This window comes from Macaca mulatta, chromosome 9 (assembly GCF_049350105.2).
Source record: "Macaca mulatta isolate MMU2019108-1 chromosome 9, T2T-MMU8v2.0, whole genome shotgun sequence".
NCBI lineage: Eukaryota > Metazoa > Chordata > Mammalia > Primates > Cercopithecidae > Macaca > Macaca mulatta.
Window position 1 is genome coordinate 19,216,060 of NC_133414.1, and position 16,041 is coordinate 19,232,100.

A 16,041-nucleotide genomic window follows, 5' to 3' on the forward strand; every position below is an offset into this window, starting at 1 on the left:
CGGGGGCTTTCTCGGCTCAGTGCTGTTGCCGCCGCCACCGCCGCTGCTGGGGTGGTTGCTGGGGTTGGGTGAGAGGGAGGAGCTGTCGCGGACCCTGTAGAGTCAGTCTCTGTTGCTGTTTTTGCCTGAGGAGTCTTCCTTCCTACGTCGAGCCCTGACTCCCGTGCTGTCGAGGGGGGAGTCCCCGCGGACACCTCGGCACGCAGTGGAGATGCCTCTCTTTGCCACCAATCCCTTCGATCAGGATGTTGGTAAGTGTTTTTGCTGCTCCCTGCCCATTCCTCACCGGACTGCACGCTCACTCTGCCAGCCCCTTGCTGCATTCAGGACCCTCGGACCAGGGCCGAGGAAGAGCTCGCTCTTCCCGTTTCCTGAGGTTCCCTCCTTCAGAGCTGGGAGGAGGTTGAGGACTTGGCGCATCCTCTTGAAAGAAATGGGACTCATCCTGTGAAATGGGCCTTGAGCTAGGACTGTAGGTTGCCAAAGAACTGCTGAAGGGGTTGGTGTAAAGGGCCTGGGAGGAGCAGCTGGTGTAGCATCTGGTGCAGGGACTGTGCTTCTGGACGAACAGCGAAGGGCTTAAGGCGTATGTCGGCTAGATTAGGATGGTAAACCCTATACCAAAAGTGCTTGCCTAGACAAATAAATGTTGAGCGTCTGGAACTGGCAGAATGTTTTAGGTAAGGTTCCTTAGAGGATTTTAAAATCTTTTTGCAACGGTAACTGAAGGAGGGAGCTCTGGTTAAGGTTAGACTCAAAAATGTTGCGAGCGATGAAGATGAAATACTTGGCAATAGCTGAAACCGAATTGAGGACCTGCGCCTTCGGGATGTCTCTCTTAGGCTAGGTCTCTGCCCTTAAAAAAGTGTAAAGAAGTGTGGAAGAAGTTGTTGAATCTGGAAAGAGTTTGAAGTGCTACATTTTTGTTGTTTTCTGAATCACTGGTTTTAGGTACTGATTATGTCAGTTCAATAGGTTTGCTTTTTGTTTATTTTTTATTTTATTTTATTTTTTTCCGGCTTGAAGATAATAATTATGGGAATTTGAGTTTCCGGGGAGAGAATTTTGGTTTAATATGAACGCACGTAGGAACTACCTTGGCACACAAGTGCGGAATGAAAGCCAAATACCATTTCCAAATCCCTTATGGCAGAATGTAATGATTACTGTGAATAAGGACCACCTTATGAAGTTAATTTATACGTCTGTGTGTATTTTAATTATGAAAGATGGATGTTGAATTTTGCTTTTTTAACTCTTCCTTAGAGCATGTCACTGAAACTTGGAGGTTTATATAAGACTAGAAAAAAGGTTCATCCTTACCTCTGCCACTTCTCAGCTCACAGTGAAATCATAGGCAAGTTACATTCTTTGAGTTCCAGTGTTCTTGTCTTCAAAGAGGGGAAAATACATCATTCCATTCTGCGGTTAAATGATATGTGTAGAGGGCCTGCTACAGTACCTTTATGTGATAGGCACTTACTAGATGCTACCTTTTTTTTTCCAGCTTAAATGAGTGTCCTGAATCTTAGCAGTGGACAGAACCTTGGAGATCACCGATTATACTTAATGAATTGGAAAATTGCATTTAACTTAATAAGCAGTTAGCACACACTACAGGACACAGTGGCTCAGTGACATAAGAGATACGGTGATGAGCAAGGCCTAGTTGCTGCTCTCAAGCAGTTTTACATCTCAGTACATGAATCTCTAGGGGAAGTACTTAAAACAGCTTCTTAGTACTTGTTTCTTCTGTTTACAGTACCTTTGTCTAGTTTTCTTGGTCCTGTATAATTTAGCTAGCAACTACCCAATCACCTTTGTATTCTACTGACTTTGTGAACACGTATTTGCATTGGATTCAGGTAAATTTCTTAATGTCAAACCTGTTCCTAGTACCTGTACCACCCAGTTCAAACACAGTCACCTTCTTGCTTTTATGCTTTTGCCCTGTGCTTACGCTTTCTTTTCTCTTTCAACATATCCTTATGTGTTAAGGCCAACTCAGAATCCAACTTGTTATACCTGAATCGTTTCCTGATTGCTGTAGCAAAGGGTTTCTCAGTAGCAACGTTATTGACAGTTTGGACCAGATAAATATCTTTGTCATAGGGGTTTGTCCTGTGCAATGTAGGGTGTTCAGCCTTATCCCTGGCCTTTATCCACTAGATGCCAGTGACACCCAGCCCCCAGTCATGATTTTAGAAGTCTCAGGACATTGCTACATGCCCCCTGGAGGGACAAAATACCTCCTAGTTGAGAACCACTGCACTAGTCCACTCTTAATTTCCACCTTCTTACAAAATCCTCTAACTTATTTTAGCATTTTTGTCTTTACCAAATTACTTAGCATTAAAGATATGTACTGTATTTTCCTACTTAATGAGTGGTTGCTACATAGAAGGTGTTTAATAAACGTTTGTTGAGTTGAGAATGTGTCAGTTGAGCCTGCCAGATAGTACACTTCTTCAATGTAGCAACATTGTTTTGCTCCAGAAAAGCTTACTTTTAAAAGTTGCTCAAGTTTTGGTATTGGACCAATTCTCTTCTCACAGTCCGTGTATTGAAATATTCCAAAAGGTTTATCTGAGAAGACCCCTCAGAGATTCCCAATACATAATCCTTGCGCAGATTCCAGTAGACTCCTATATTATTTTTAAATAGTATATAGAATACAGTGTATAAAATACACTAACCATTTTTTCTTTCACTATGTCATAACCAATGAGTATGTCATAACATTAAAGTAACTCATTTGATACAATTATTTATCACTTAACGCTTGTATACATTTGCACGTCTTCAAAATTATTTGTCTTCAGTCTTAATCTGAAGCAGAATCAGAAATTCACTGACTGATTTATATAATATAACATTTATTATAAAGAGACAAAATGCTGGTGATAGCTTTTCCCTTGAAGAAACACCGAAAGATGTTATTAGGATGTGAGCTCTGTGAGGACAGGGATTTTTGTTTGATTTGTTCACTGCTGTATCCTTGGCTGTAGACCAGTGTTTGGCATGCTGAAGAACTTTCAGTAAACATTTATGGAATAAATGAATCTCATTTTGGACATTATAATTCAAGAGTTGAATTAAGAAGCAATGTAAAGATAACTTATTTCATCAAGTTTTTATTTCAGTCTCTAGACTTCCACCTTGCCAAATCCAATGGTCACTTTCTAGTCCATTTGTTTGTTGATCTCTTAAGCATTCCTCTTTGATATACAGTACTTTATTCATGGGATTTCAGGACACCAAACTTTTTCTTATTTTCTACTTAGCTTCTTTTAAGCTTTTTTGCTTCTCCTTTTTGCAACTTCTTAAAGTTGAGTGCCCTGGGGCTCAGTTCCGGAGCCTCTTCTCTCCTTCCACCTTTTTTTTCCCTTAGAGTATTAGGAAGCAATTTAGCTTAGTGTTAATAATTCAGACTCTGGGGCCACACTGCTTGGATTCAGTCCCAGGTTTGCTGCTTACCGGCAGTGTGATTTTGGGCTAGTTGCTTAGATACTCTGTATCTCAGTTTCCTTATCTTTAATATGGAATATAAGGGTAATAATAGTTCTTACCTCAGAGAGTTGTTAAGAAGGTTGAGTTAATATTTGTAAAGCACTTAGAAAAATTTCTGTACTTTTTATTAAGATTTTAAAAAGAATCTCATCTAATTTCTTAGCTTTAAATACCTAGTGTATTCTGGTGACTCCTGGATTTATGTTCTTACTCTCAGCCTCTTGCCTGAGCTCTTGACCTAGATATCCATCTCCTTACTGAGCATCTCCATTTGGATTCTGCTTAGAGTCTAAAAACAAACATTCAAAAACTCAATTCTTAGTTCTTTGCCCAAACCTGCTCATTCCTTCATCCTTGCCCTTCTCAGTAGAGAACATGATTAACTGTTTCCTGTCACTGAGCTCCAATGTCTAGGAGTATCATTCTTCTTATTTCTTCACACTTCACATTCATCATATCAGCAAGATATTTTGGCTATACTTTAAAAATATATCCAGAATCTCGTTGACAGGTGAAAGCAGCTGGACTTCCTGGGTCGAGCGGGTACTTGGATAACTTTTCGGTCTTACAAGGGGATTGTAAAATGTACCAATCAGTGCTCTGTAACAACGTACCAATCAGCGCTCTGTAGCTAAGTAGAAGTTTGTAAAATGCACCAATCAGTGCTCTGTAAAAACGCACTAAACAGCGCTCTGTAGCTAGCTAGAGGTTTGGAAAATGGGTCAATTACCACTTTGTAAAATGGACCAATCAACAGGACAGGGGCGGGGACAAATAAGGGAATAAAAGCCGGCCACCCCAGCCAGCAGCGGCAACCAGCTGGGGTCCGCTTCCACGCTGTGTAAGCTTTGTTCTTTCGCTCTGCATAATAAATCTTGCTGCTGCTCACTCTTTGGGTCCGTGCCACCTTTAAGAGCTGTAACACTCGCAAAGGTCCGTGGCTTCATTCTTGAAGTCAGTGAGACCACAAACCCACGGGAGGGAACAAACTCCGGACACATCACCACCTTTCTCTGTCTCACCATTCTTACCTTACTTCAGTCATTGTTATCTCTCATAGTCAGTGGCAAGAGCCTTCTGGTAGGTTTCTTTGTTACCACTCTTGCCTCTACAATCAGTTCTCATTTACAAAGGTCAGTGATCTTTTAAAAATGTTAGATAATGTCACTTACCTGCTCAGAGCTCTCTAGTAGCTTCCTATCCTACTTAAAGGGTAATGCAAGTTTTTTATTGTGGCCCACAATATGGCTCCTTCCTCTGTGTCTGATATGATTATGCTCTCCAAACTCACTCTCTTGAATTCCAGGCTTTTGAATCTGAACGCTCCAAGCTCCTTCCTGACTCTGTAGCTATGTGGTACTCTTTGCCTGGGATACTCCTCACCCAGGTGTTTGAAGGTCTGGATATTCATCACACCCATTCAGGACTCTGTTCAAACGTCATTTTCTAAGAGAGGCTTTTCCTAATAATCTTCTGTAAATATCCATCTTGGGCTGGATGCAGTGGCTCACACCCGTAACCCCTACACTTTGGGAGGGTGAGGCAGGAGGATTCCTTGAGGCCAGGAATTGGAGACCAGTCTGGGCAACATAATGAGACACTGTCTCTACAAACAATAAAAAAATTAGCTGGCATGGTGGTATGCCTGTAGTCCCAGTTACTTGGGATGCTGAATCCAGAGGATTGGTTGAGCCTGGGAGGTCAAGGCTGCAGTGAGCTATGACTGCACTCTTGGCTGGGCAAGAGAGTGAGACTCTGTCTTTAAAAAAGTAAATAAATAAATTTTAAAAAATGCATCTTTACTCTCTCACTCTGTTTCTTTGTTCCATTTTTTTTCTTTATAGTACTTAGTTACCTGACATTAATTGATTATCTTTTGTGTGGAATGTAAACTCCATCAAGATGAGAACTTTTCATTTTTTTTCCCCTAATGCCTTAGGGATAGTGTCTGGTACATAGAAAACACTCAATAATTATTTATCAAATAATGAATTATCGATATTTTTCTAGAACATCAGTCTTGTATTTCTATTTTGTGTTCTTTTTCCCTCCAAAACAAATTCATCTGTCAGAAAGCTGAAGTTAACTTTCCCAGTCTGGCTCTTCATTCATTATTTGCTAGCATTTTTCTTTGTTTTTAAATCTTTTTTACATTAATATAGATGGGGTTTTGCCATATTGGCCAGGCTGGTCTCGAACTCCTAGCCTCGAGTGATCTGCCTGCCTCAGCCTCCCAAAGTGCTGGGATTACAGCTGTGAGGCACCCGGGCCCATCCAGTTTGGTAATATTTTAGTGTTGTGGTTATCTTGACTTGAAACCCAAGAGGCATCTTTGAATCATTTCCCTGCCTCTGCTAAATCATCATATGTCTTTGTTTCTATAATAGAATATTTGTGTTCCCAGTCAGACTGCTTTGGGCCAGTCCACGTCCTACATACTTGGACATTTTTTTAGTCCGCTTTGCTGAGTCCAATCAGCCTCATAAATCATAAGCCAGATGAATCTTAAATGTTAGTGTCACATTCTCCTGAAGTGTGGTATGATAGAAAGACCTTGGACTTTGGGTTTAAATTGCACCTGCAGCATTTACTTTTAGTAAATGGACACAATATATAGTTGGATAGGTATAGGACCCCTTTGAATTCACTTTTTACTTTGGTAAATAGGGATAGAAATATCCATTATACGTCATGCGGATGCTATGAGGATTACTTGTAAAAACACATGACATTCTAACTCTTTACCAGAGTTGAATAGGCTTCAAATATCTCAAGGTCAGCATGTTCAAAACCATTTGAAATTTTTCTTCTCAATTATGCTTTTCATCTGTTTTGATAGTTGGTACCTTAGTTTACTTAGTCATACAAGTCGAGAACTTGGGAGTAATTCTTGACCACTGTAGTTATAATTTTGTACATCCTAAACAACAAATGTATCCTGTCTACCCTCTGCCAGATACCGTGGTACTGAATATGCCCTCAAGGATTCCAGGTTTAGATCACCACTCTCTCGGATTAGTGTAGTAGCTTCCAGCTGTTCTTCCCTGCCTCCAGTTTTTTAAACTGTAAAAAACTTGATATTTTTAAAATGTAAATCTACGCGTGGCCCCTCTGTTTAAAATATTTCTAGAGAGGGCGGGGCATGGTGGCTCACACCTGTAATCCCAGCACTTTGGGAGGCCAAGATGGGCGGATTATGAGGTCAGGAGATCGAGACCATCCTGGCTAACACAGTGAAACTCCGTCTGTACTAAAAATACAAAAAAATTAGCCGAGCGTTGTGGCGGGCGCCTGTAGTCCCAGCTACTTGGGAGGCTGAGGCAGGAGAATGGCGTGAACCCGGGAGGTGGAACTTGCGGTGAGCCAAGATCACTCCACTGCATTCCAGCCTGGGCGACAGAGCAAGACTCCTTCTCAATAAAACAAAAAACCAAAAAAACAAAATTCCAGAGAATCTACAACTTTCACAGTACTTTGAACTTTTCAGCAGAGCATGTAAGGCCTCTTACGTTTGGCTTTGTAACTCTTCAGCCTCACCTTCCACTTTTTTCTTACAGGTGTATTTCACTCCTTACTGGTTTTATGCCACTGTGCTCTTCAGATGTGGATTCTCTGGCTTGACATACTTATTTGTTCATTAATCCTCAGTAAGTTTGTTTTGAGGAGATGATGCATGCGAAGCACTTAGCGTAAGCACCTGAATATAGTAACCAATGGATACGTTTTAGCTCCTTTTATAACCAAGTTAGAAATAGATGTGGGGACTATTGGATTTTAAGGTGTGCAATCAGTTACTGTCAAAACATAGGAGAGAAATGTGAAAATTCCGAATATGAGTATGTTAACCGTCTAATATCCACTGGATTAAGAACTTGTATTCTTTGGTTCTGTCCCTATTTTACCTCTCCTCTAAGCTGTTGTTTCTAATGCTTTTAGGTTATCATTTCTGTTTTGCGCTCCTCCCTGAAATCCTTCCATGCCGTTCTTTTGATACCTACTTCTTTTTCTGGTTAGCAGAACTTCAGGTTGCTTTTTCTTTGCAGATAGAATTTCCAGGAGGATCAGGGACATTAGATGAAAGATTTTTGAAGAATTGATTTGCAAAGAGGATAATTTCTTTCCGACTTACTTTTCCATTGGCCATTTTTAATGAACTGTTACGTATCTGGGCTGACTGAATGACAGTCCTTTCCCCACAGCCTAAATGTGACGCGAAGTCATCCTGTCAGCATTTCTCACCTCCCCAGATCTTTGACAGTCATTAACTTTGAGAAAAATCAAAAGTAGCTGTTTATCAGAAAAAAGTTCTCCAGTCTATTGAAAAAACTATTGAAATTCAAATGAGTCTCTGTGTGTGTTTTTTCTGGGTACTGCTGGGCAGATTTCTCAATCTCCTCTTTTTGAGTATTAGTGTAAGGATAATCTCAGGATAAGATGAGATCATTATGAAGCTTTGAATTCTTTAGAAGCAAGTCTGTTATTTTTGTCGCTTTTCCTTTTCCCACAAACCTTGTTTTTGTCTTAGAAAATAAATAGTTTTGGCTTCATTTGCTATTCACAGAACCATGTTGTAGGTAGTTTATATTCTTCTGATTAAAAAAAAAAAATACTTGTTCTTTTATAATTGAGAAGAATTGTGCCACTGATTTTGATGATTTTGAGGCAGCCTGAATAACTGATGTGAACAATTTTAGATTTCTAAAGTGGGTTGTGTTTCTGATCCATCCATACAAATTTGAGTCAGATGCTGATTCTATTTATGTGTAGGAAAGTAATGAAGTAGTTCATGAGTGTTCAACATAATATCTGCTGATAACTGTATCATGTGTTCCTGGGTATATCATTAATTCAGGAACTGTAAGATAGCACTCAATTATGATAGGCAATTTATATTTGATTAGATAAACTGTTGACTTCTTAATAAGTTTTAATATGCTTAGCTATTATGTTTTTAAATAAGGTGGCAGGTTTTAGAATATAAGTGTGTTCTTTTAAAAAATGCACTTAAAAAAAAAAAAAGCCTACTTGGCTACCAGTCAGTAAGAATGATGAATTAATTATTAAAATGCACTACCAGACCAAAGTAATAACATGCTTTCCTTTTTTAAGATGAAGTAAGTGATATTGTTCAGAATGACTCACTCAATATTCTTGGGCTTTAGAGGGGTTGAGTACCTAGGAAGCAGGCTCTGAAACTCCTCAATCAGAGCACTTCCACTTGGGTTTGCTGTGTATATATTGGGTTTCTTTTAAGATAAAATTCTTTTATAGAGTGTTGAATGATAAATAATTTGAATAGTCTTTGTTTCCTAGGAGAGAGCCTCTAAATCCTTGGAATTTTCTGAGTGATAGGAGCATCTTTGTTATTTATGATGGGCCCCTGGGATAATAGCTTAGTTTATGCTAATAAGATGACTCAGTCTGGGGGCTGGCCACTCCAGAAGGACTAACCATGTGATGAAAGGCTTTGGGCTTTGAGTCACAGGACCTCCTGGAAGGACAGGGACCTGGAGGTTGAGTTCCACTATGTGGTCAGTTATTTCATAAATCATACCTATATAATGAAACCCCAATTGTAGAATCCATGAAGGTACATTTCCCAGTCCGTTGAAACCTACACTGAAAAACCGAATATCCCACGATAAAAACTAGAAGCAAGCTATTTGTGAAAATGCTTTGTGATGTGTGGATTCATCTCACAGAGTTAAGTGTTTGTTTTGGTAAAACAGGTTGTTTGTTTTGATAAAACAGGATAAAAACTCTGAACACTGAAGCTCAGTTGAGCATTCTGGTAGGTGATACACACTGATGTGCTCAGAGGGTGATGAAGCTTCCTAGCACAGAAGCTTTATGTTTCGGACTCTCCCAGATCTAGCTCTAAACAGGTGATTGTTTGTATCTGGGGGTCTGCATTCATGGATTCAAAGAACAGTGGATCAAAACTTGTAGAGGAAAAAATATCATGTCAGTACCAAACACATAGAGACATTTTTCTTGTCATTATGCCCTATGCAGTATAATTATTTACATAACATTTACATTGAATTAGGTATGATAAGTAATCTAGAGAATTTAAAGTATATGGGAGGATGTGCACAGGCTTTATGCAAATACAATGCTATTTTATATTAGGAACTTGAGCATCCATGCATTTTGGTATCTGTGGAAGGTCCTGGAACCAATCCCCCATGTATACCAAGAGACAACTGCATATCTCTATTGGCTGGTCCGGATTTGTGTTTTTTATGATAAAACTCTAATTGTAAGTACAGTGCTTTCTGAGTTATGTGAGTTGCTATAGTGAATTATCAATCCTAAAGGATAGTGGCAACTCCCCGTTTGTATCCAGTTGGTCAGAAGTGCCTGGGGACCCCAGAGCTTGTGCCTGAGGTTTGAAGTGAAGGGAGTCTTATGGAATTCAACTTGTGAAGTCTTTGCTGGCTGGGTAATTAGCATCGGAAGTATGCTAGCCCTCTGAGTAGTTAGCAGTGCATTGTAGAGGGTTTCTGCATTTGAAAGTTAAGTTTGAAAACCATGAAACCAGGTATTATTTAAGGTCAGTGTGTTACTATGATTTTTTGTGGCTTCCATATTGCAGATACATGAGTAGTCTTATCATTTTTTGAGCACTTAGACTGAGAGCATTGTTACTGAAATAATTCCCCAAAGTAAAACTTACTATTTTCAAGGGATTTACAATATATTATCAAAACTTGAACAATGATAGGTAAATTTGATCTAGTTCTCTGCTTTTCCCTCTTCCAAACCACTTTCACATATTGGTGATAGATTAATGTTTTTCAAAAACATCCAGTTCTTGTTGTTTTATTTCCTTGTTTAGAACTCTTGGCATTCTGATGTTTCTTGAAGCAGTACAAATACCTGAGCTAGTATTTTAGGTCTTAATGTTGTTCTGTTATTATTCCAAACTTTCACAAAGTAGTGTGTATTTCAGCCAGCCTAGATTCTTCATTATACTTCTTTTCTGTTTTGATTTTAGTTTTTACTTTATTCACTTAATTAGAAACATGAATTCATTATTCTGTCCTCTTCTTATTTTCTAAATATATCAGGAAGCCCTTTCTGATTCTCCTCTTCTCTCTCTCCAGGCTCTTTGCCTTTCTTTCAGTTTGCTTTGGGCTTTGCGTTATTTGAAACCCTTTCAATCTTACATTTAAGTCTATCTGTTGGTTGCATTTCCTTTCTTCGATTGTAAGCTACTTCTGGTAGGGTATGGCATGGACTAGAAGGCTATTCCGTTTTGCTGATTGTCATGCACGTCCGTGTGAAGAGACCATCAAACAGGCTTTGTGTGAGCAATAAAGCTTTTTAATAACCTGGGTGCAGGTGGGCTGAGTTTGAAAAGAGAGTCAGCAAAGGGAGATAAGGGTGGGACCGTTTTATAGGATTTGGGTAGGTAAAGGAAAATTACAGTCAAAGGGGGTTTTTTTTCTGGTGGGCAGGAGTGGGAGTCACAAGGCGCTCAGTAGGGGAGCTTTTTGAGCCAGGATGAACCAGGAAAAAGGACTCTCACAAGGTAATGTCATCACTTAAGGCAAGGACCGGCCATTTTCACTTCTTTTGTGGTGGAATGTCATCGGTTAAGGTGGGGCAGGGCCTTTTCACTTCTTTTGTGATTCTTCAGTTACTTCAGGCCATCTGGGCGTATGCGTGCTAGTCACAGGGGATGCGATGGCTTGGCATGGGCTCAGAGGCCTGACACTAAGTATGTGTTCAAATTGTATAATTGCCTGCAAGTAAATTGCTTTATTGAGATCACGAATTGTTTGGATCTGTGTGTTAATTCTTATGCAAGGAATTAATTTGTGTGAATAATCTGCTTTTGCTATCTTCTATGTTAGAAGATTTTAGGGTAGTTAAGTAGGTACCCTACCTAACCAATACCCATTGGTTATTATCCACTTGGTCTTTACTAGATGCTTATTTTAGTTCTCCAGTGGTAGTAACTAACTAGCAGGTGATGCTGTGATATATAGCAGGTATTATACACCTGTAAAATATTTGGTCAGAGTTGACTGCTTTCTATTTTCTGCATTTAAACTCACATGACCTACCTTCCGCTCTCAGTAGTAGGTCAAAATGAGGAAATAAGTGTACTCTGTTGATCTAGGCAGCAGGGCATAGAGGAGAGTATGGAAGCAAGAATTTCATTATCACATGGTCAAGAGCAACCATTACAGATAAAAATCTTGGTATGAGTCATTTCCACCCTCCCCCCAACCCATCTCTGTTTAAAAAATGGAGACTGCTGTTGAGGATCTTGGTGATGTTATCTTTCAGCATATCTGCTCTTTGAATTGCAGTGTTCCAGTCAAGACTGGTTACCCTCTGCTTCTGTACAGCTGTTGTTTTGGAATATAATGACTTTTTTAAAGTATTTTTTCTTCTACTTATATTCTTTTTCTCTTAAGTTGCTTTTTTCTTTTTCTTTTTTTGGTCTTTTTCTTTATCTTCCACATTAGAAGATAGTTCCCTCACGCCTGTAATCCCAGCACTTTGGGAGGCCGAGGTGGGTGGATCACCAGGTCAGGAGATCGAGACCATCCTGGCTAGCACGGTGAAACCCCGTCTCTACCAAAAATACAAAAAAATTAGCTGGGCGTTGTGGCACGCACTTGTAGCCCCAGCTACTTGGGAGGTTGAGGCAGGAAAATCGCTTGAACCTGGGAGGTGGAGGTTGCAGTGAGCCAAGATCACACCACTGCACTCCAGCCTGGGTGACAGCGAGACTCCGTCTCAAAAAAAAAAAAAAAAAAAAAAAGAGTTCCAAATAGCTTGCTTGTTTGCTCATGGCTAATACTGGAGAAATCAAAAGCACATTGGAAATTTTCATCATGTGGTTAGGTCTCACTGACTTTTAACTTCACTGTAGATTGGTCTGGTGGGCCGTTGACTATGGAATTCTGCGTCTCCACTCCTCCCCCTGCAATATTACTGTTTTCAGGTCTTTCGTCTTGGGCTGACATAGAGCCCCCAGAAAAGAGTCTTCTAATTTCTTGGAGGGTAACGGTTCCAAATGTTGAATCAGCCTTGCATACCTGGGATGAATCTTAACTGGTCATGGCATATATAATTCTTATGCATTGTTGGATTCAGTTTGCTGATATTTTTGTTACCAGTGGAAGGTGTCCGAGTTATTGGCAGTGCGTCTCTACGGGTCTGCAGCAATCTCAATTCTTGCCTCCTTAGAAGAAATAATTCAACTGAGGGGCATAAGGCAGAAAAAGAGATTGAGGCAAGTTTCAGAGCAGGCATGGAAGTTTGTTAAGAAGCTTTACAGCAGGAAAGAAAGGAAAGTGCACTTGGAAGAGATCCGAGTGGGCGATTTGAAGAATGAGTGCGGTGTTGAACCTTGATCCCAGGACTCCATAGGTGGCCCCTTTCCTGTGATTCTTCCCTTAAGGTGGGTGACCCGCATGCGCAGTGCCCTCCTTATACCTGGGAGGTGAGCATGCACAGTGTGTTTAGGAAGTTGGATGCATGCCCATTGGAGGCTTTCTTCCCTTTTCCTGTGGCGTGTCCTGGGAAGGTCATATACTGCCATTTTGTCTCTTAATGCACATGCCTGGGCTCACTCACCCAATACCTGGGATTTTATTGGAGCCCCTTTTTTTGCTTCTCCCTGGTGCCTGCATTCAATTAACACTTTAATGTTAACACTTGTGGACTGTTAGGAGCTTGTTTCTCCCTGGTGCAGGCTGCCAATTTATCACTTTTAGAGAGGCAGTGTGATAATTGCTGAATCACCCAACATTCCTAGTGGGTGAGAACCTTCTCCTGCTCTGCTCATACCTGTCTTACTACCTGTAACATTTTGTTGGGGATTTTTGCATTTATGTTCATGAGAGATATTGACCTATAGTTTTCTTGTAATATTTTTGTCTAGTTTTGGTATTAGAGTAATGCTGGCCTCATAGAATGAGTTAGGAAGTGTATCCCCTCTGCTCCTATATAGTGCAAGAGATTACACAGAATTTTTTCCTTAAATGTTTGGTAAAACTCACCAGTGAACCCATCTGGGCCTGTGCTTTCTGTTTTAGAAGATTATTAATTATTGATTCAATTTTTTAAATAGACGTGGGCCATTTAGATTGTCTATTTCTTGTATGTATTTCAGCAGATTTTGTCTTTCAAGGAATTGGTCCATTTCATCTAGGTTATCAATTTTGTGGGCATAGAGTTGTTCATAATATTCCTTCATTTTCATTTTAATGTCCATGGGATCTGTAGTGATGTTCCTTCTTTCATTTCTGATATTAGTAATTGGTGTTTTCTCTTTTCTTTTTCCCCCCTTAGTTTAGCTTGGCTAGCAGCATATCGGTTTTATTGATCTTTTAAAATAAGTAGCTTTTGGTTGTGCTGATTTTCTGTATTGGTCTTATGTTCAGTTTCATTGGTTTCTGCTCTAATTTTTGTTGTTTGTTTTCTTCTGCTTTCTTAGTTTGGATTTAATTTGCTCTTCTAGTTTCCTAAGGTAGAAGCTTAGATTATTTATTTTAGGTCTTGATTCTTTTTAAAAATATGTATTCCCTGCTATAAATTTCCCTCTAACCACTGCTTTTGTTGCATCCCACAAATTTTGAGAAGTTGTATTTTCGTTTAGTTCAAAATATTTTAAAATTTCTTTTAAGTTTTTTTTTTGACTCTCGTTTAGAAGTGTGTTAATCTCCATATACTTTGGTGTTTTCCAGCTATCTTTCTGTTATTGATTTCTAGTTTATTCCATTGTAATCACTATGTGATTTCTATTTGTTTTAGATTTTTGTCTTGGGTTGTTTTATGGCCCAGAAGGTGGTCTGTCTTGGTGAATGCTGCGTGTGAGCTTGAGAATAATGTGTATTCTGTTGTTTTTGGATGAAGTAGTCCATAGATGTCAATTGTCAATGATATACAATTGGTTAATGGTGTTGTTGAGTTCAACTGTGTCCTTTCTGATTTTCTACCTACCTGACCTGTCCATTTCTTTTTTTTTTTTTTTTGAGACTGAGTCTCACTCTGACGCCTAGGCTGGAGTGCAGTGGCACGTTCTCGGCTCGCTGCAACCTCCTCCTCCCGGGTTCAAGCAATTCTTCTGCCTCAGCCTTGCCACCACACCTGGCTAATTTTTGTATTTTTAGTAGAGACGAGGTTTCACCATATTGGCCAGGCTGGTCTTGAATTCCTGACCTCATGATCCGCCCGCCTTGGCTTCCGAAAGTGCTGGGATTACAGGCATGAGCCACCGTGCCCAGCCTGACCTGTTCTTTTCTGATGGAGGAACGTTGAAGTGTCCATGTGGAATAATGGCTTCTCTATTTCTCCTTGCAGTTCTATCAATTTTTGCTGCATGTATTTTGGCATTCTTTTGATAGGCACATACTCGTTAAAGACTGTTTTGTTTTTCTGGAGAATTGAACCCTATGTAGTGTTCCTCTTTATCTCTGATAACTTTAATTGCTCTGAAGTCTAATTTGTCTGAAAATAATACAGCTTTTTCTTTTTACTAGTTTTAGAGTAATGTATCTTTCTCCATCTTTTTACATTTTTTTTTTTTCCCCCCAGACAGGGTCTCACTCTGTCACCCAGACTGGAGTGCAGTGGTGCAATCTTGGCTCACTGCAACCTCCACCTCCCGGGTTTGAGTGATCCTCCCATCTCAGCCTCCTGAGTATGCTCAGCTAATTTTTGTATTTTGTAGAGAAGAGGTTTTGTCATGTTGCCCAGACTGGTCTTGGACCCCGGGCTCAAGTGATCTGTCCACGTCAGCCTCCCAAAGTGTTGGGATTACAGGCGAAAGCCATTGTGCCTGTCCTCATCCTTTTACTTTTAATCTCTGGGTGTTTTTATGTCTAAAGTCAGTTTCTAATATACAACATATAGTTGTGTGTTGTTTTTTGATTCACTCTGACAATTTCTTTTAATTGGTATAGTATGTAGACCATTGACATGTAAAGTGACTGTTAATATACTTGTGTTAATATCTACCATATTTGTTACTGTTTTCTATTCATAGCCCATGTTCTTTGTTCCCATTTTCTATTTCACTCTTTTTTTGACTTTTGGCTTTTGTGATTTTAATTAAGCAGTTTACATGATTCCATTTTATCTCCTTAGCATATCAGTTATACTTTTTTTTTTTTTTCTTCTGAGACGGAGTCTCGCTCTGGTGCCCAGGCTGGAGTGCAGTGGCGCAATCTTGGCTCACTGCAAGCTCCGCCTCCCGGTTTCACGCCATTCTCCTGCCTCAGCCTCCTGAGTAGCTGGGACTTTTTTTAAAAACTTTTTTTTTTTTAAGTAATTGCCCAGGAGTTTTCAATATACATTCACAACTAATCTAAGTCTGCTTTCAGATAACACTGTACTACTTCATGCATAATGCAAGTACCTTATAATAATAAGAGTATTATGAATTCCTCCCATTCTACTTCCTTCCATGTAAGTAGAATGAATGAAGTAAGCATTCATTCATTCTACTTACATGGAAGCATACATAAGAATATCAGAATATATGTAAAATCATAGGTAATGAAT

General features: G+C 39.6%; 1 protein-coding gene across 2 annotated transcripts in view; it reads left to right on the forward strand.

Annotated features, from left to right (window-relative positions):
* Positions 1-104: 104 nt before the first annotated feature.
* Positions 105-16,041, forward strand: part of STAM (signal transducing adaptor molecule) — a 73,945-nt gene continuing 58,008 nt past the window's right edge. For both annotated transcript variants that reach the window (XM_028826032.2, XM_015146566.3), the window contains exon 1: positions 105-251. Coding sequence is in view for 1 of the 2 variants with exons in the window: in XM_015146566.3 (XP_015002052.3) it covers positions 212-251 (40 nt within the window). In the remaining variant the exon portion in view is untranslated. The remainder of the gene's footprint in view (positions 252-16,041) is intronic.